The sequence below is a fragment of the Neophocaena asiaeorientalis genome, unplaced genomic scaffold (assembly GCF_003031525.2).
Source record: "Neophocaena asiaeorientalis asiaeorientalis breed wild unplaced genomic scaffold, Neophocaena_asiaeorientalis_V1.1 scaffold263, whole genome shotgun sequence".
Taxonomy (NCBI): Eukaryota; Metazoa; Chordata; class Mammalia; order Artiodactyla; family Phocoenidae; genus Neophocaena; species Neophocaena asiaeorientalis.
In genome coordinates, this window is record NW_020175015.1 from 1,137,716 (window position 1) to 1,150,917 (window position 13,202).

Genomic DNA, 13,202 nt, shown 5'->3' on the forward strand with positions numbered 1-13,202 from the left:
ATGAGGACACTGAGGTTCAGAGTATTGAGTTAGAGACAGAACCAGTCCCGGAACCAGGACTACGGGCCATACAACAGTATTTTTTTTAGCATCTGCCACGTCTTTGCTGGGAATTGAGGGACACAGAAAAGAGAGATGGTCCCTGTCCTCCAGGAGCTCCTAGACTAGTAGGGCAGACAGACATGTACATTAATTATTATAAGATAAGGAAGTGGTGAGGGAACATTTTTGGTGAAGGAAGGAGGACGCAGAGCTGGGCTGCAGGAGGATGGTTGGGATGGATCAGGGAAGGAGGCTAAGGGGACAACTATGGCAGCAGAGGGGGCGGAAAGAGGCCTCACTGCAGGGCACCCTGATTGGTGGAGCGGGAGGGGCTGCAGAGGCATCCGTCCAGACCCTCGCTGTACAGATGGGACACTGAGGCTGAGACAGGAGAAGGGACCTGACAGAGCTCACATGGCCAGGTAGTGACAGCACTTGATCACAGGTCTCCTACTGTCAGGCCATCCCTCCCCATGCCCCACTGGAGGCGCCTGTGAAGTGCAGGGGAGGACTCTCCATCTTCGGCAAGAACTTACTGGCCCATCTCGGCCCTGAGTGCTGAGATGGGGGATGTCAGGGACAGAGGACTGGTTTACTCCCTGGCCTCCACTTTGCAGGCAGTGTGGCTGGGCCAGACTGGTGGAGCAGGGGCCCCCCAAGGACCTACTCCCAGCCGTTATTGGACTCTGACCTGAGTCCGAGGCACTGACCCTCCTCCCTTCCTGCCCTCCCAGCCTGTGTGCATGGCGGGAAGACGTACTCCCATGGGGAGGTGTGGCACCCAGCCTTCCGCTCCTTTGGACCCCTGCCCTGCATCCTGTGCACCTGTCAGGACGGCCGCCAGGACTGCCAGCGCGTGACCTGCCCCACTGAGTACCCCTGCCGTCAGCCCAAGAAAGTGGCTGGGAAGTGCTGCAAGATTTGTCCAGGTACAAAGAGGGCCTGGGGGCAGGGAGGGCACTGGCCAGAGTGAGCCATGGGTCTCTCTCCCCAGAGCACAGACACTTGGAATATCTCTGACATGGATGGGGCATGGCCTCAGAGCCAGGGGATGTAGGGGTTATTACATGCACAGAATGTTAGAAGCACAGCAGTGAAAAATGCCCAACTCATAAAATATTAGACTTATGGAACCATCTACTGTTACAGATTCAGAGACTTTCAGACATACATAGAATCAAATAATGTCCTGGATTCTGTGAAGTCATAAAATCTTAGGCTATTAGGACTTCTAAGAGGAATGGCCAACATTTATTGAGCACTTATCATGTGCCGGGTAGGTATTTTGGCTGAATTCATGTAATCCTCACCAAAACGGACAAGGCAGGCATCTTTATCTCCATTTTACAGAATGAGAAGATAAATACCTTGTCCCAGGTCCCGAAGCTGTAAGTGACGGAGCTGGGATATGAACCCTGTCGGTCTTATTCCAAAGACAATGCCCTCTTTTTATTTACTTATTTATTTATTTTGGCTGCGCAGCGCGGCTTGCAGGATCTTAGTTCTCTGGCCAGGGATCGGATCCCAGGCCCACAGCAGTGAGAGCGCGGAATCCTAACCACTGGACCGCCAGGGAATTCCCACAAAGACAATGCTGTTGACCACTGCTGTCTTCCTTCAATCCTCATCAACATATGGGAAAACTGAGACCCAGAGAAGGGAAGGGAACTTCCTAAGTCACACAGCAAAAGAGCAGTGGAGCTGGAACTGGAACTCCTTCTAGAACCTGTCCTGTATCACACTCATCATTACTGCCATTGTCACCTCAATCCCTCCCAAACCTTTCGTTCTACGTGTGTTCAGTGTGAGCCTGTGCTGGGTGGTATGAGTCACTCAAAAGACTTGGAGAACATGATGCCTGCCCTTCACCCTGTGGGTTTATTTTAGAGAGAAAACATACCCAAGTGAAACAATTACAAGGCAATGCAAGGCAGTGTGGGATTAAGGGCCTGAGGGAGAGGCATAAGCAAGAAGGGTTTTACAAGCTATGGGTGGGAGGAAATGGTGTGCTGAGCTGTTCCAGGTGGGCTGCCTGGAAGAGGTGGAAGGTGAGCTGGGCCCTGAAGGGTGAGAAGTTTCCTGACATGCTAATCAAGGGGAGGTGAATGGGGGAGAGGCCCCTTCTCTCTTCCCCAGAGACCTCCTTCTCTTCCCAGGGGCACCAGAACTTTCCCAAGGGCCCTATTGACCCTGAGGGAGATGTCAGACCAGTGGCCCCTCTTCCTGGGCTACCAGGGGTGGGGAGACAGAGTGTTCACGAGCTCCTTGTCTCTCCCAGAGGACAAGGCAGACCCTGGCCACAGTGAGATCAGTGCCACCAAGTGTCCGAAGGCGCCAGGCCGGGTCCTTGTCCACACATCAGTATCCCCAAGCCCGGACAACCTGCGTCGCCTGGCCCTCGAGCGTGAGGCTTCTGAACAGGTGGAGATCTACCTCTGGAAGCTGGTAAAAGGTGAGCAGTGGCCCACTCCCACTCTGGCCTGTCCGCCTTCCTTTGCTCCAGACCCACCAAGGGTGTTAAGGGAGTTTTGTTGATCAAGTGCCTCTGGCCCAGGAAGACCTGCCTTGGGCCACCTTCCAGCTTTGAGTCCCAGATTCCGAGATAGAGGGAGACTGATTCTATCTGACAATTCTGATAAGCTCACCCACTCTGAAATGCCAGGGCCTTGAAGTGCTCCCTCTCCTGGGGGAAAGGGGTTTTTACACTTTGTAAGGAGCCAGGACAGAGTAATGCCTACCCTGATAAAACAAAGAGCTGTCTATTGGTAGAATTTCAGCAGACTGGGAGGAGAGATCTTTTCAGGCAGAAGGGCCCTCACAGCATCCTCAAATCCTCAAGGCTAGTCTCATTCAGCCTTTTCTATAAGGTGGATTCTATCCCTCCAAGGTAAGTCGACATCAGAATATGTTTCTCATTCTGTAGAAACTCACCCTGTTCAGCAGGCTGCTCCTATCACCAACTGAAGGTCAAGAGTTTTCATTGATAGGGAATTGCCGAGAGGTCAGTTATGGGGCTCTTTTTGTAAAACAAAAATCCCCTGGATAGAGTAAAACAAATTAAAACCTTTAAGTGGAAATTAGCTGTAAGGTCAATTTATTGATGTGTTTGGCTGGCAGTGGGGAGGTGGGGGAGATGTGGGGGGTGAAAGAGGGGATGATAATAAGAATGATGACAATGATAGTAACAACCAATGTGTGAAGCACTTTGGAGTTTACAAAGTGCTTTCACGTTCATTATCTCATTTGATCTTCAACGATCCTGAGAGTTAGGTATTATTATCCCCATTTTACAGATGAGGAAACTGAGGCTCAGAGAGGTGAAGTACTTGGCCCAAGGCCACACAGCCAGTAAGTGGAGGACGGGAGCTAGAGCCCAGGTCTTGTGACGTCAGATGCGGCTCTTTCCCTGCTCTACTCTGCTCCCTGTCGTAGGAGGAATGGACGAAGAAAGCGGAGCTGTTCAGCCTGGAGAAGAGAAGACTCAGGGGGACAGGACCGCTGGCTTCATGGCTCTGAAGGACTGCCCCAGGCAAAGGGAGCAGTTGTGTTCTCAGTGACCACAAGGGTCAGAACAACAAGCAGGGGCTTTGGAATCACACAGACCTGGGTTTGAATCCCGGCTCTGCCATTTCTTAGCTGTGTGGCCTTGGGCAATCACTTGACCTCTCTGGGCCTCAGATTTCTCTTCTGTTAATGGGGGAGAAGGGGTTTTGGAGGATTAAATGAAAGAATATAGGTACCACCCCTGACCTATAGTAAGTGCTAAAAATGTCATCCTCCTTCTTATCCCGTCTCATCAGTTGGTTTCAGTTTATGAGAGGAAGCACCTTCTCAAGCGTAAAGCCTTCCTGCAGTGGAAGGGAGGAAGCAAGTTCCATTCACGCAAGTGTGCAAGCAAGGGCTGGGTGGGGATTTGGCCACTGGCTGAGGAGTTAAGTTCAATAACCTTCATGATTGTTTTGAGCCTTGAGATTCCATCTTTCCCTGGACAGGTGGGGCTGCATGTTTACGATGGGCCTCCTCCCACCCCTCTGTGATCACAGAGAGTAACAGGCCCAGGCTCTGTCCTCAGGACCCCATGGCTCTGTGCCCTGGGTGCAGGAGGAGCTCCCTGGGAGCTGAGCTGGTCAGGGAAGGCTTTGTGGAGGATGGGCCTGAGCTGGACAGGATTTAGAAAGGCAAGAGGGGCACACTACAGGCAGGCTGACAGTGACAGCCTCAAACTCTGGTGCCAGAGCCCATGTTTACATGCCTGGTGCTCTGTGATTGGCATTTAGCAGGTACTATATATAATGTGCTTCAATTCACCCACATATAAGAAAGCTGAAGGGTATGTATTAATGCCCCATTTTGCAGATAAGAAAACTGAGTCTGAGAGGTAAAATGACTTGCTCAAAACCACACAGTTTAAACAGTAAAGCAAAGATTCAAACCCAGGTCTTACTGTCCCCAGTGCCGCCTCCACAAAGGTGACCTTATGCTTTTAGGGAAGGGCCTAAGGAAGGCCCAGTATGGCAGAGAAGGAGGCATGATAGCTCAAGGCAAAATCTCATTACCAGGCGGCCCAACAAAAAGGAACAAGGTGGGGAGGACTCTTCAACTTCACAATGCCAGGCCCTGCCATCCTGTCACTAGCAAACCTTCCCCCACCCCCGCCCCACTATCTCCTGAGCCTCTGGGTGCCTGAAATGCCCCATCAGCCTCCCTGTCTGTTACCTCCCCGTCCCAGACTGTGAAAGTCAAAACAAACTCTCCCAAGGTCTGATCGTCAGTGGGAAACCTTTCCTGTTTCCTCACCCAGACAAGTGGAAACAGCAGGTCTTGGGGGCCAGGAGAGGAAGAGGGCAATTGGCCTGGACACAAAGTGAGCAGGTGGATGCTGAAAGCTGGGCTGAGGCCACACCACAGTGGGACCAGCCCCAGGCCCAGAGTCTGAGCAGAGAGCTGGCGTAGGGTTAAAGGGCTGTTTAGAGTGTAGAATTTCAGAGTAGAAGGGACCTCAGGGGTCTCCATTCCTCCCCCCGCCCCAGGAAGGGAGTCGCCCTGCAGCCTCCCTGATGGTCTCTAGCCCCTGACTGCACACACCCCCTCCCCACCTCCAGACAGGTGGTTCACTTGCCATTCTGGGCATGGCTCTACCCAGAGAGGGTTCTTCACACTAAGCTAAGCCTGTCCTATCTCTTGGAACTCGCCCACCACTGCCACCTCTGCCCGGGACACACAGAGCCCAGCCACTCTCAGGCCTGGCACGCCCTTCAAAGAGCAAGAGGCACAACCATGACCCTCAGGCAAGCTCTTGATTCCAGGCCCAAGATCTCAGACCTTTCAATCATGCTTTATAGGCAACAGCGTGGGGACCCGCCCTCAGCCCCGTTACCTCTCCAATTTGTGTTTGGGGGTTTGTGCAGCGGCAGGACTGGAGCACAAGGACCTGTCCCCATCTCATGCTTGTGATGTGACCTGGGCCTTTGGAGCAAATCTCTCCCGTATTCTGGTCCTTGGCATCTGGACCGGGGGACCTGAAGACAGTGCTGGGCATTCCCAGCTTCCTGGACCTCAGTCCCAGGACCCGTGCTGTCTCTTCCCCTCGGTGGGATCCCACTTGGATTCCCATAAGTAAGGCCGGTACTTGGTTTTCTTGAGGGCGGTGCTGGCCTACCAGAGGTCTTGCTGTCACATCTGTTCTTTCTGGCCACAGACCCCGGTGGTAACAGCCGGCACGACATCAGAGCCCATGTGCTCAGGGCCTCAGCGCCATGTGTGGTGCCTGTGCTCCCCAGGGGATGCAAACATCAGGAGACACAGCTAGTACCTCATTCCCCCTCAGGGCCTGGCCTACACAGGGTACACATATATTTGCTTATCCATCCATCCATCCACCCATGGATTCATTCATTCATTCATTCAGCATGCCTAATGTGGGCCGGGTGCAGGGAACCCAAGAGGAACACCCTCCCCAAGTTCCCAGTCTGGTAAGGGAGGCAAGAGCAGACACAATGATAGCACATTAGAAATAGGAACAATCATAAACAGAAGCCAAGGGCTGTGGGAAACCCAAGGAGGAAATTATAACTATCTGGGGGAAGAGGGAGACTTGAGGAAGACTTCCCAGGTGAGGCTGGGAGGATGAGTAGGAGTTCACCTGTGGCAATAGGAGCAGGTGTTTCAGCAGAGGGGGCGGCATATGTAAAGGCCTGGCCCCCTCAGGGACCTCAAGTCGCTGATTAGGACTGTAGCACAGGCAGGGCCACTCAGAGGGATGGGGTAAACTGAGCCTTGAGCCGAAAGGGAGACTACAACCCTGACACCTGTAGTGCTTGGGTGTCTGAAGCAAATCACCTATTGATTTTTATCATACGTTCTATGTCCAGATAAAAGCTTGACCAGGCCCTACAGGCCTGGCAGCTTTTCTTCCTTCTTTCCTCCCTCCCTCCTGCATTCCCCCTCTCTGCATTGTGGACAGGTGAGTGGTGTGAGAGCAGGAAGGTGACAGTGACAGGAGCAGGGTCACAGAAGGGGAATGACGGGGTAACATGCATATTTTCCAATGACCACAGCCAGGATCATAGGTTAGAGGCGGGGTTAAAGGGGTCAGAAGTCTAGTGCAGTGACCCAGGCGAGGCATGATTGGGCCTGAATGGGAAGGGTGACAGTGGGGATAGGAGAACAGATTCAAAATATTTAGGGAATTTAGTCCACAGGATTTGGTGGCTGGTCAGAAAGGGGGAGGGGAGGGAGGTGATGGGGTCTGTCCCAGGTCTAAGTCACCCTGTTTCACTGACCACACACCCTGCCTTTCCTGCTCACGCCCTTGTCTCTGCCCTCAGGAATCTTCCACTTGATTCAGATCAAGAAAGTCAGGAAGCAAGACTTCCAGAAAGAGGCACAGAACTTCCGGTTGCTCACTGGCACCCACAAAGGTGGGACCCTGGGCTGAGGACTGGGGCCTGGGAAGAGAGCCGGGCTAGAAGCTGGGGCCTCCTGGGGAGTTCCAGGCTGCTGGTGCCGGGAGGAGGGCGGCTGTCAGCCACAGACGTCAGTTCCCAGCACAGGAATCCAGTGGGCGTCTGGGCCAGAGATTTCCTAACTCAGACGCCCGGGAGCTTGGGAGCGGGAAGGTAAAGCAGAGCCAGCTGGATTTGGTCTTGGGGGTGAGGGAGACGGGGCTGTCAGAGGTGGGACTCTGAGCCCCTAAGTCCTGGTGCTGCTTCATTTCTCTCCACTGGAACTTTTCCCACTGAAACCTTCTAACCACGTTCCTTCTGATGCCCTTAAGTTGCTCTACACTCCCCCGAGGAAGATGGACCCCGGTGGGTCTTCAGGTGGGGGAGAGGAAGTCACAGACGGGAGGGTCACCAACAAGAGTAGGATACCAGCCCGGCCCACACATGTTGGTTGTTTGAGGCGGGGTCATGTGTCAGAACCCTCTGGGATTTGGGGTGTGATGGGGTCCCCACCTCCCTCCTCCCTGTGGGCTCCAAACCCAGGCTACTCAGTCCTCGTTGTCCTAAGTTTGCCCCACCCCAGTCACCCTGTCTCTGTTGTGCACATGCATGCACACGCACACACCACACACACGCACAACACACACACACCCCTGCACGCACACATACAGCACACACCCCTACACACACACGCGCGACTCTTCCTCTTTTCTCCATGCAGGTCACTGGAACGTCTTCCTAGCCCAGACCCCAGAGCTGAAGGTCACGGCCAGTCCAGACAAAGTGACCAAGACCTTGTAACACAGACCTGAACAGCTGCAGATGTGAGCTTTATTATTTTTGTTGTTATATATTAATAAATAAGAAGTTGCATCACCCCTCAACCCTGCCTGCTGAGTCCATATCCAGTCCCCACGTGTTCTCACAGTGACTGCAGACAGGCAGAGACTGGCCTGCATCCTCACGGTGAGCTGTTATGAGAGCCGGGGCTAGTTCCCCCAGCCTTCTGACCCAGACCCTCGTCTGCCATCGTGGCCTCTCCCCTGCTCTGTGCTGCTTCTGTGCCCAGCCCCCAACTACAGCGCCTCCTGCTTTTGTGGGCCATCCCCCTCCCATAGCTCTTTGGCAGTGAGCCTAGGAAAGGGGACTGACTGGAGTTAGCCAGAGGAGCGGGGTGCATGGAGCCTCAAAGTGCTTTCCCAGCAGATATTCCAGAGATCCTTACAATTGTCAGCTACACTTTACAATGAGGTCGCTGAGTTTAGGGAGGAGCAGTAATTTGCCTGAAGCCACAGAGCAGGGTGGTAGCAGATTTGGAATTGGATGCCCGGTCTCTTGCTCCAAGCTAGCACTCGTCCCCGTTCCACCGTGACCAATGTTATAAACCCAAACATTCTCACCTCAGAGGATTTCCAAGACTTGGCAGTCAGATTGCCAACCCTGGCACCACGGTCTGGGAAGAAAGCCTAACGGTTACAATTAAAGACAACATCAGTCATTTATCCTGCCCGCGTGTACAATTCCTCGCCATTTCAAAGATGTTTTAATGCCCGTGATTCTACTTGAGGTGAACTAGTATAGGAATTACCCCCATTTTAGAGAGGAGAGAACAGAGGTTCAGGATTGGCCACTGTCTTCCCCAAAGCCTCACAGTGATGAGTGGTGAAGCCAGAACCAGAATTCAGACCTACTGACTCCTAGACCTGTGCTCTCATCCCACGGCCAGGCCCACTCCCACGCCAAGCCTGATTGGAAGCCGTGGAGAGACAGTGTCAAGTGGCCTTTTGGTTGGATTCTGCCACCTGCAGCCACTTAGGGGGCTCTGCTCCGAGCCCTGGTCTTGTACCTGGGCGTCTGAGGTCTGGGAAGTCGTCTAAGCAGCCTCCCAATGCTGCCCTTACTGAGCAGGGACGGGTATCACCCTCCCCAAACTCCCTCTGCCAGCTCCCAGGGGGCCTGGATTGAGAGTCTGGGGTTTGAGGAACATGGTTGGAGCCTCCCCCTCATCCTCTGAGTCAAAGGACATCCAGCTCCTCACAGCCTCTGCCTGCCCCTCCTGGAGAAGACTCGCCATTCTGGCCTTGTTTGCGCACCACGTGGGGTTAACTTGGAAGTCCAGGCATGGCTTCTGAGCCTCCTGAAATTAAAGCATAGGAGCCAGCCATTCACACCACGAACTGGTCAACCTTCAACCTAGCTCAGATGTCTCCTGCTCAGTGGGGCTTTTCCTGCCACGCCACCCCCACCCCTGCTCCTGCACAGGGGCCCCTCCCCTCGGCTGGAGAATGGGGTTGAAGGCAAGGCTCTGTGATCAGAGGCATCTCCGGGGCCTCAGGACAGGAATGACTGCCCTGTATACTTTTCCTGGTGTTGCAGGCCAACTGCCTTCCTGGTTTCTCTGATGGACTTATCCGAAGCCTGTGATGTTCACCCCAGATCTTTCCCACCATGGGAGCATGTTCAGCCCATCAGCACCTCCGGACTTTGGTCCAGACTTTTCTGAGTGTGTCCACATAAGGCTTGCCTTGGGAATCTCTAAGCAGCTCTCCCAGGGCTCTACATCACTCTGAGTTGTCTTCTCTTTCCCTGTATTCATTCATAAAACACTTTCTGATCTACACTGGCCTAGGCCTTGTGCTAGATGACTGACACAGCGTAAGGAACCAATACGGCCCTGCCTGTCCCTAGGGAGCCAAAATCTTGAGCAGGAGATGAGGCCTCACAACACCATGAGTACAAGGGCTGTGACAGCAGGGCTGTGGGGACCACAGCCCCTGCCCAGATGGAGGACACTTCAGCTAGCTCTGAGGGATGAGCAGGAGTTAGAAGAAAAGGTGGAGGCAGGGAGACGCGGGTGGGACAGTGGTACAGGAAGAGACAGCTTCATGGAAGACGAAAAACAGCATCTTACAAGGAGAACCACAAACAGCTCACTGCTGCTGGATAATAAAATGTGAGGCAAAGAGCAGAGGGAGGTGAGGCTGAATGCCCGGCCGAGAAGCTTTGGCATCATCCTGAGGGCAGCAGAGAGCCCTGGAAGGGTTTCAGTGCTTTGGTCAGATTTGTGGTTTAGAAAGCTGGCCCTGCCTGCTGGGTGAAGCACGGTGTGGAAGAGAGAGGTGGAGACCAGGTAGGGGGCTGCTGTGGGATCCGTGGAAGGGATGACAACGCCTGGGCAGGAGAGAGGCGACGGGGGTGGGAGAGAAGGCAGAGCTGAGGAAGAGGGGGGAGTCGGGGTGCAGCTGGTGCCTCACGTGGTGACCGAGGGGAGAACCCAGGAGTTTCAGCTGAGCTGAGTCTCAGGAGAGAACCCCAACCCTTTGGGTATATTATGGTCTGGAGAGGAGGCTGGGCCAGAGACAAGGATTTGGGAGCTGTTGGCCTGCAGGTGGTAACTAACGCCAGGGGATGGGAGACATTGGCCTGTAGAGTGAAAAGAGAAGGGTCATTAGGACAGAGTCCCGGAGCATCAGCAAAGGAACTGCATGGAGGCGAGAGAGAAGCCAGGAGAGTGCACGGCTGAGAGTCCAATAGGTGAAACCTGGAAAGGGGGCTTCTGGTGACCGTGGCCATGGGCACTGTGAGGGGAGCTGGGAGGCAGGAGCAGGTTGTGCAGGGCTGAGGCGGTGTCTGGGAGGTGAGGAAACAGACAAGCCTTTGAAGAGCTTGGGTGGTAAAGGAGAGGAGAGAGGCAGGGCAGTGGCTGGCAGTGAACATGAGATGGAAGAAGGGGGTTTTTCAGGCGGGAGAGATTTAAGCAAGTCTTGCTGATGAGGAGACTTCACAGGAGAGGGAAAAGTAGAAGAAATAGGAGTGAGGATGGAGGAAGGGAAGATTTAGGGACAAGTTAAAATCCATTCTTCCCCAGCCACTAACTCGCTGCATAACTCTGGCTGGTCTCCCCCTGAGTGGGACGGGGGAGAAGGATGCGGTGGTCTCCTGGGGCTGCCCAGCTCTGTCCCTGATGGGGCTCCCTGAGACCGCAGCAGTGAGTCCTGTGGGATCCACTATCTTGGTGGCCAGGCTGGGCTCTGCATGAAGTAGGGACATCCCCTCCCACAGGCACGGTCAAGTCCGTTGTCTCGTCTAACCTCCGGAAGAACCCAGTGAGGTGGGGCATGTCAACCATATTACGGAGATGAGGAAACTAAGGCTCAGGGAGAGGAAGTGACCTAATTAAGATCACACATTAGTAAACGGAAGGCTTGGATTCATTCCAGCTGAGGTCTGGGATTCTGCACCCTGATGGAGCCCAGAGCACTGGAGGGGCCAGGTCCTGGGCTGGAACAGGTGCAGCCTCTGCTCCACTCAACCTTCCCAGGTAGCTTCCTGGCCCCTAAACTTGATCATCCTATTATGAGGCCACACCTGGCCTCCAGATTTCCTGGAGAGGCTCCCTCCTCCTCCCCCTCCTCCGCTGCCCCTCCTCCTCCTCCTCCTTCTTCTTTTCCTCCTCCTCAAGCAGCTGTGAAGCCACCTCCCCCTGTCCCCCAACAAACCCTGGGCTCTGGGAACTGGCTGTATTTCTGAGAAACAGGACATGGCCTGTGGTTTGGGACTGGCCTGGGGGTGAGGGAAGGCCTGGGGCCCCACCAGGCACAATGGCATCTCTCTCCAGGGCAGGTCCGGCCACCCTCCTTCCCTTCACCCTGGTCCCTGGAAGACACCCACTACCTGCCTTCTTCACCTGCAGGGTCACTTCGTGGAAGATGAACAGGAAGCGCCTTAGGAGGCTGGCTGAAGTTGGGAGGGGTTGGGGTGGTGTGGGTTTCTGTGCACAGGGCTTATCTCAGACCTTCTATAATGGGAGTTAGGACCTGGATCTCCGGTCCCCAGCTCAAGGCTGTTTGAATGACCACATGTCACCTAATGTCTCTCCCCACCTTATCCACCCCTGGCACAAAACAGAGCCCACATAACTTGCCCGAAGTCAAACAGCAATGAAGAGTTGGAGCTGTGACTGGAACCTGCAGGGTCTGGCCCCAAAGTCTGCTCTCTCCCTCTGCCCCATGATGTCCGGGCTGAGGATAAGATCTGTCTTCTCGCCAGCTCCCCTGCCACCAACCTCTCCTCTCCATGCTTTCCCCTTCCTAGCAAGTCTTGCCTATCAAACCAGAATGATCTTTTAAAAACACAAATCTTACCCTGTCTCCCCTCCATTAAGCCCCTCCTTCAATGGCTTCCCTCTGCCCTCAGAATAGCCTTGAAACTTCCTCTCCCAGCCCTTCAGGATCTGACTCCTGCTGCCTCTTCAGCCCTAATTCCCCCACTTCTTCTCCCAGCTGCATCCCAGGGTCTGGTTTGCTGCCCCACCTGATCAAGTTGGGATGGGTGTGGGCTCTAGGAACACCTGGATCACAGGCTCTGACACCATCAGGATGTTCTCTCTCTGTTGCTCCCTGCCTATCAGCAATTTCTTTCCAACCAGCTCTTTCAAGAAGCAGATATACCGTGCACTGCTCAGTATCCTGATAGCTCTCAATTAGATAAGATACAAAGGTTCTTCCCTTCCAATTCCAATAGAGAGATTCTCGGGGAGGACTTGGATTGGTCCATCTTGGGTGATCAGGAAGGAGGTATTAGAATCATATGATTGGATTGGGGGAGCAGTCCCCCAAATAAGGGGGTGGACAGCACACACATGGTCACAAAAGGAATACCTGTTCCCAGGCTGCCACTGCTACACCTTCAGACCATTTCTTAAGCCAGTGTCCTCTCTTCCACACCTTAAACATGCTGTTCCCACTTTCTAGAATGCTTTTCCCTATTTTCTGCCTATGGTGGTCCAGCTTAGACTTTAAGCCCTCCTCAGAATAGCCCTCCCTGGTTCCCTCTGCTGCCCCAGTATTGCACACTCTTCTGTAATTGAATTCACCCTTTTGTACTGCAGTGATCTGTTCCTGAGCCTTTCTCCCACTGGTCAGTAAGCTTCTTGAGCCAGAGACCACATGGTGGTTATCTTTGTATTCCCAGCCCCTAGCATGGCCCTAATAATATGTACTTATTGAAGAAGGAAAGGAGGGAAGGAAGGGAAATAATGACAATAAAGACAATGGTGGTACAATGTGGTTGACTGCTGACCTATAGTAGGTGCTCAATAAATGTTGAGCCCTCGAATAATCGCCACTGCCATTTTCACCACCATCACCACCAGTGCCACCACCATTACTGCCACCTCCACCACCAGGACTACCCCTCTCATTTGCAAGGCCCAGC

The 13,202-nt window shown here is 53.7% G+C and overlaps 1 protein-coding gene across 2 annotated transcripts in view; it reads left to right on the forward strand.

Moving 5' to 3' along the window:
• Positions 1 to 7,870, forward strand: part of CHRDL2 (chordin like 2) — a 31,294-nt gene extending 23,424 nt beyond the window's left edge. The window contains exons 8-12 of one of the 2 annotated variants that reach the window (XM_024761990.1): positions 777 to 971; positions 2,321 to 2,494; positions 3,336 to 3,390; positions 6,870 to 6,962; positions 7,708 to 7,798. In XM_024761990.1, coding sequence (XP_024617758.1) covers positions 777 to 971; positions 2,321 to 2,494; positions 3,336 to 3,390; positions 6,870 to 6,962; positions 7,708 to 7,798 — 608 coding nt within the window. Of the gene's footprint in view, positions 1 to 776; positions 972 to 2,320; positions 2,495 to 3,335; positions 3,391 to 6,869; positions 6,963 to 7,707 lie in introns of both variants that reach the window. The other variant, XM_024761991.1, reaches the window with a different exon arrangement.
• The last annotated feature ends 5,332 nt before the right edge of the window (positions 7,871 to 13,202 follow it).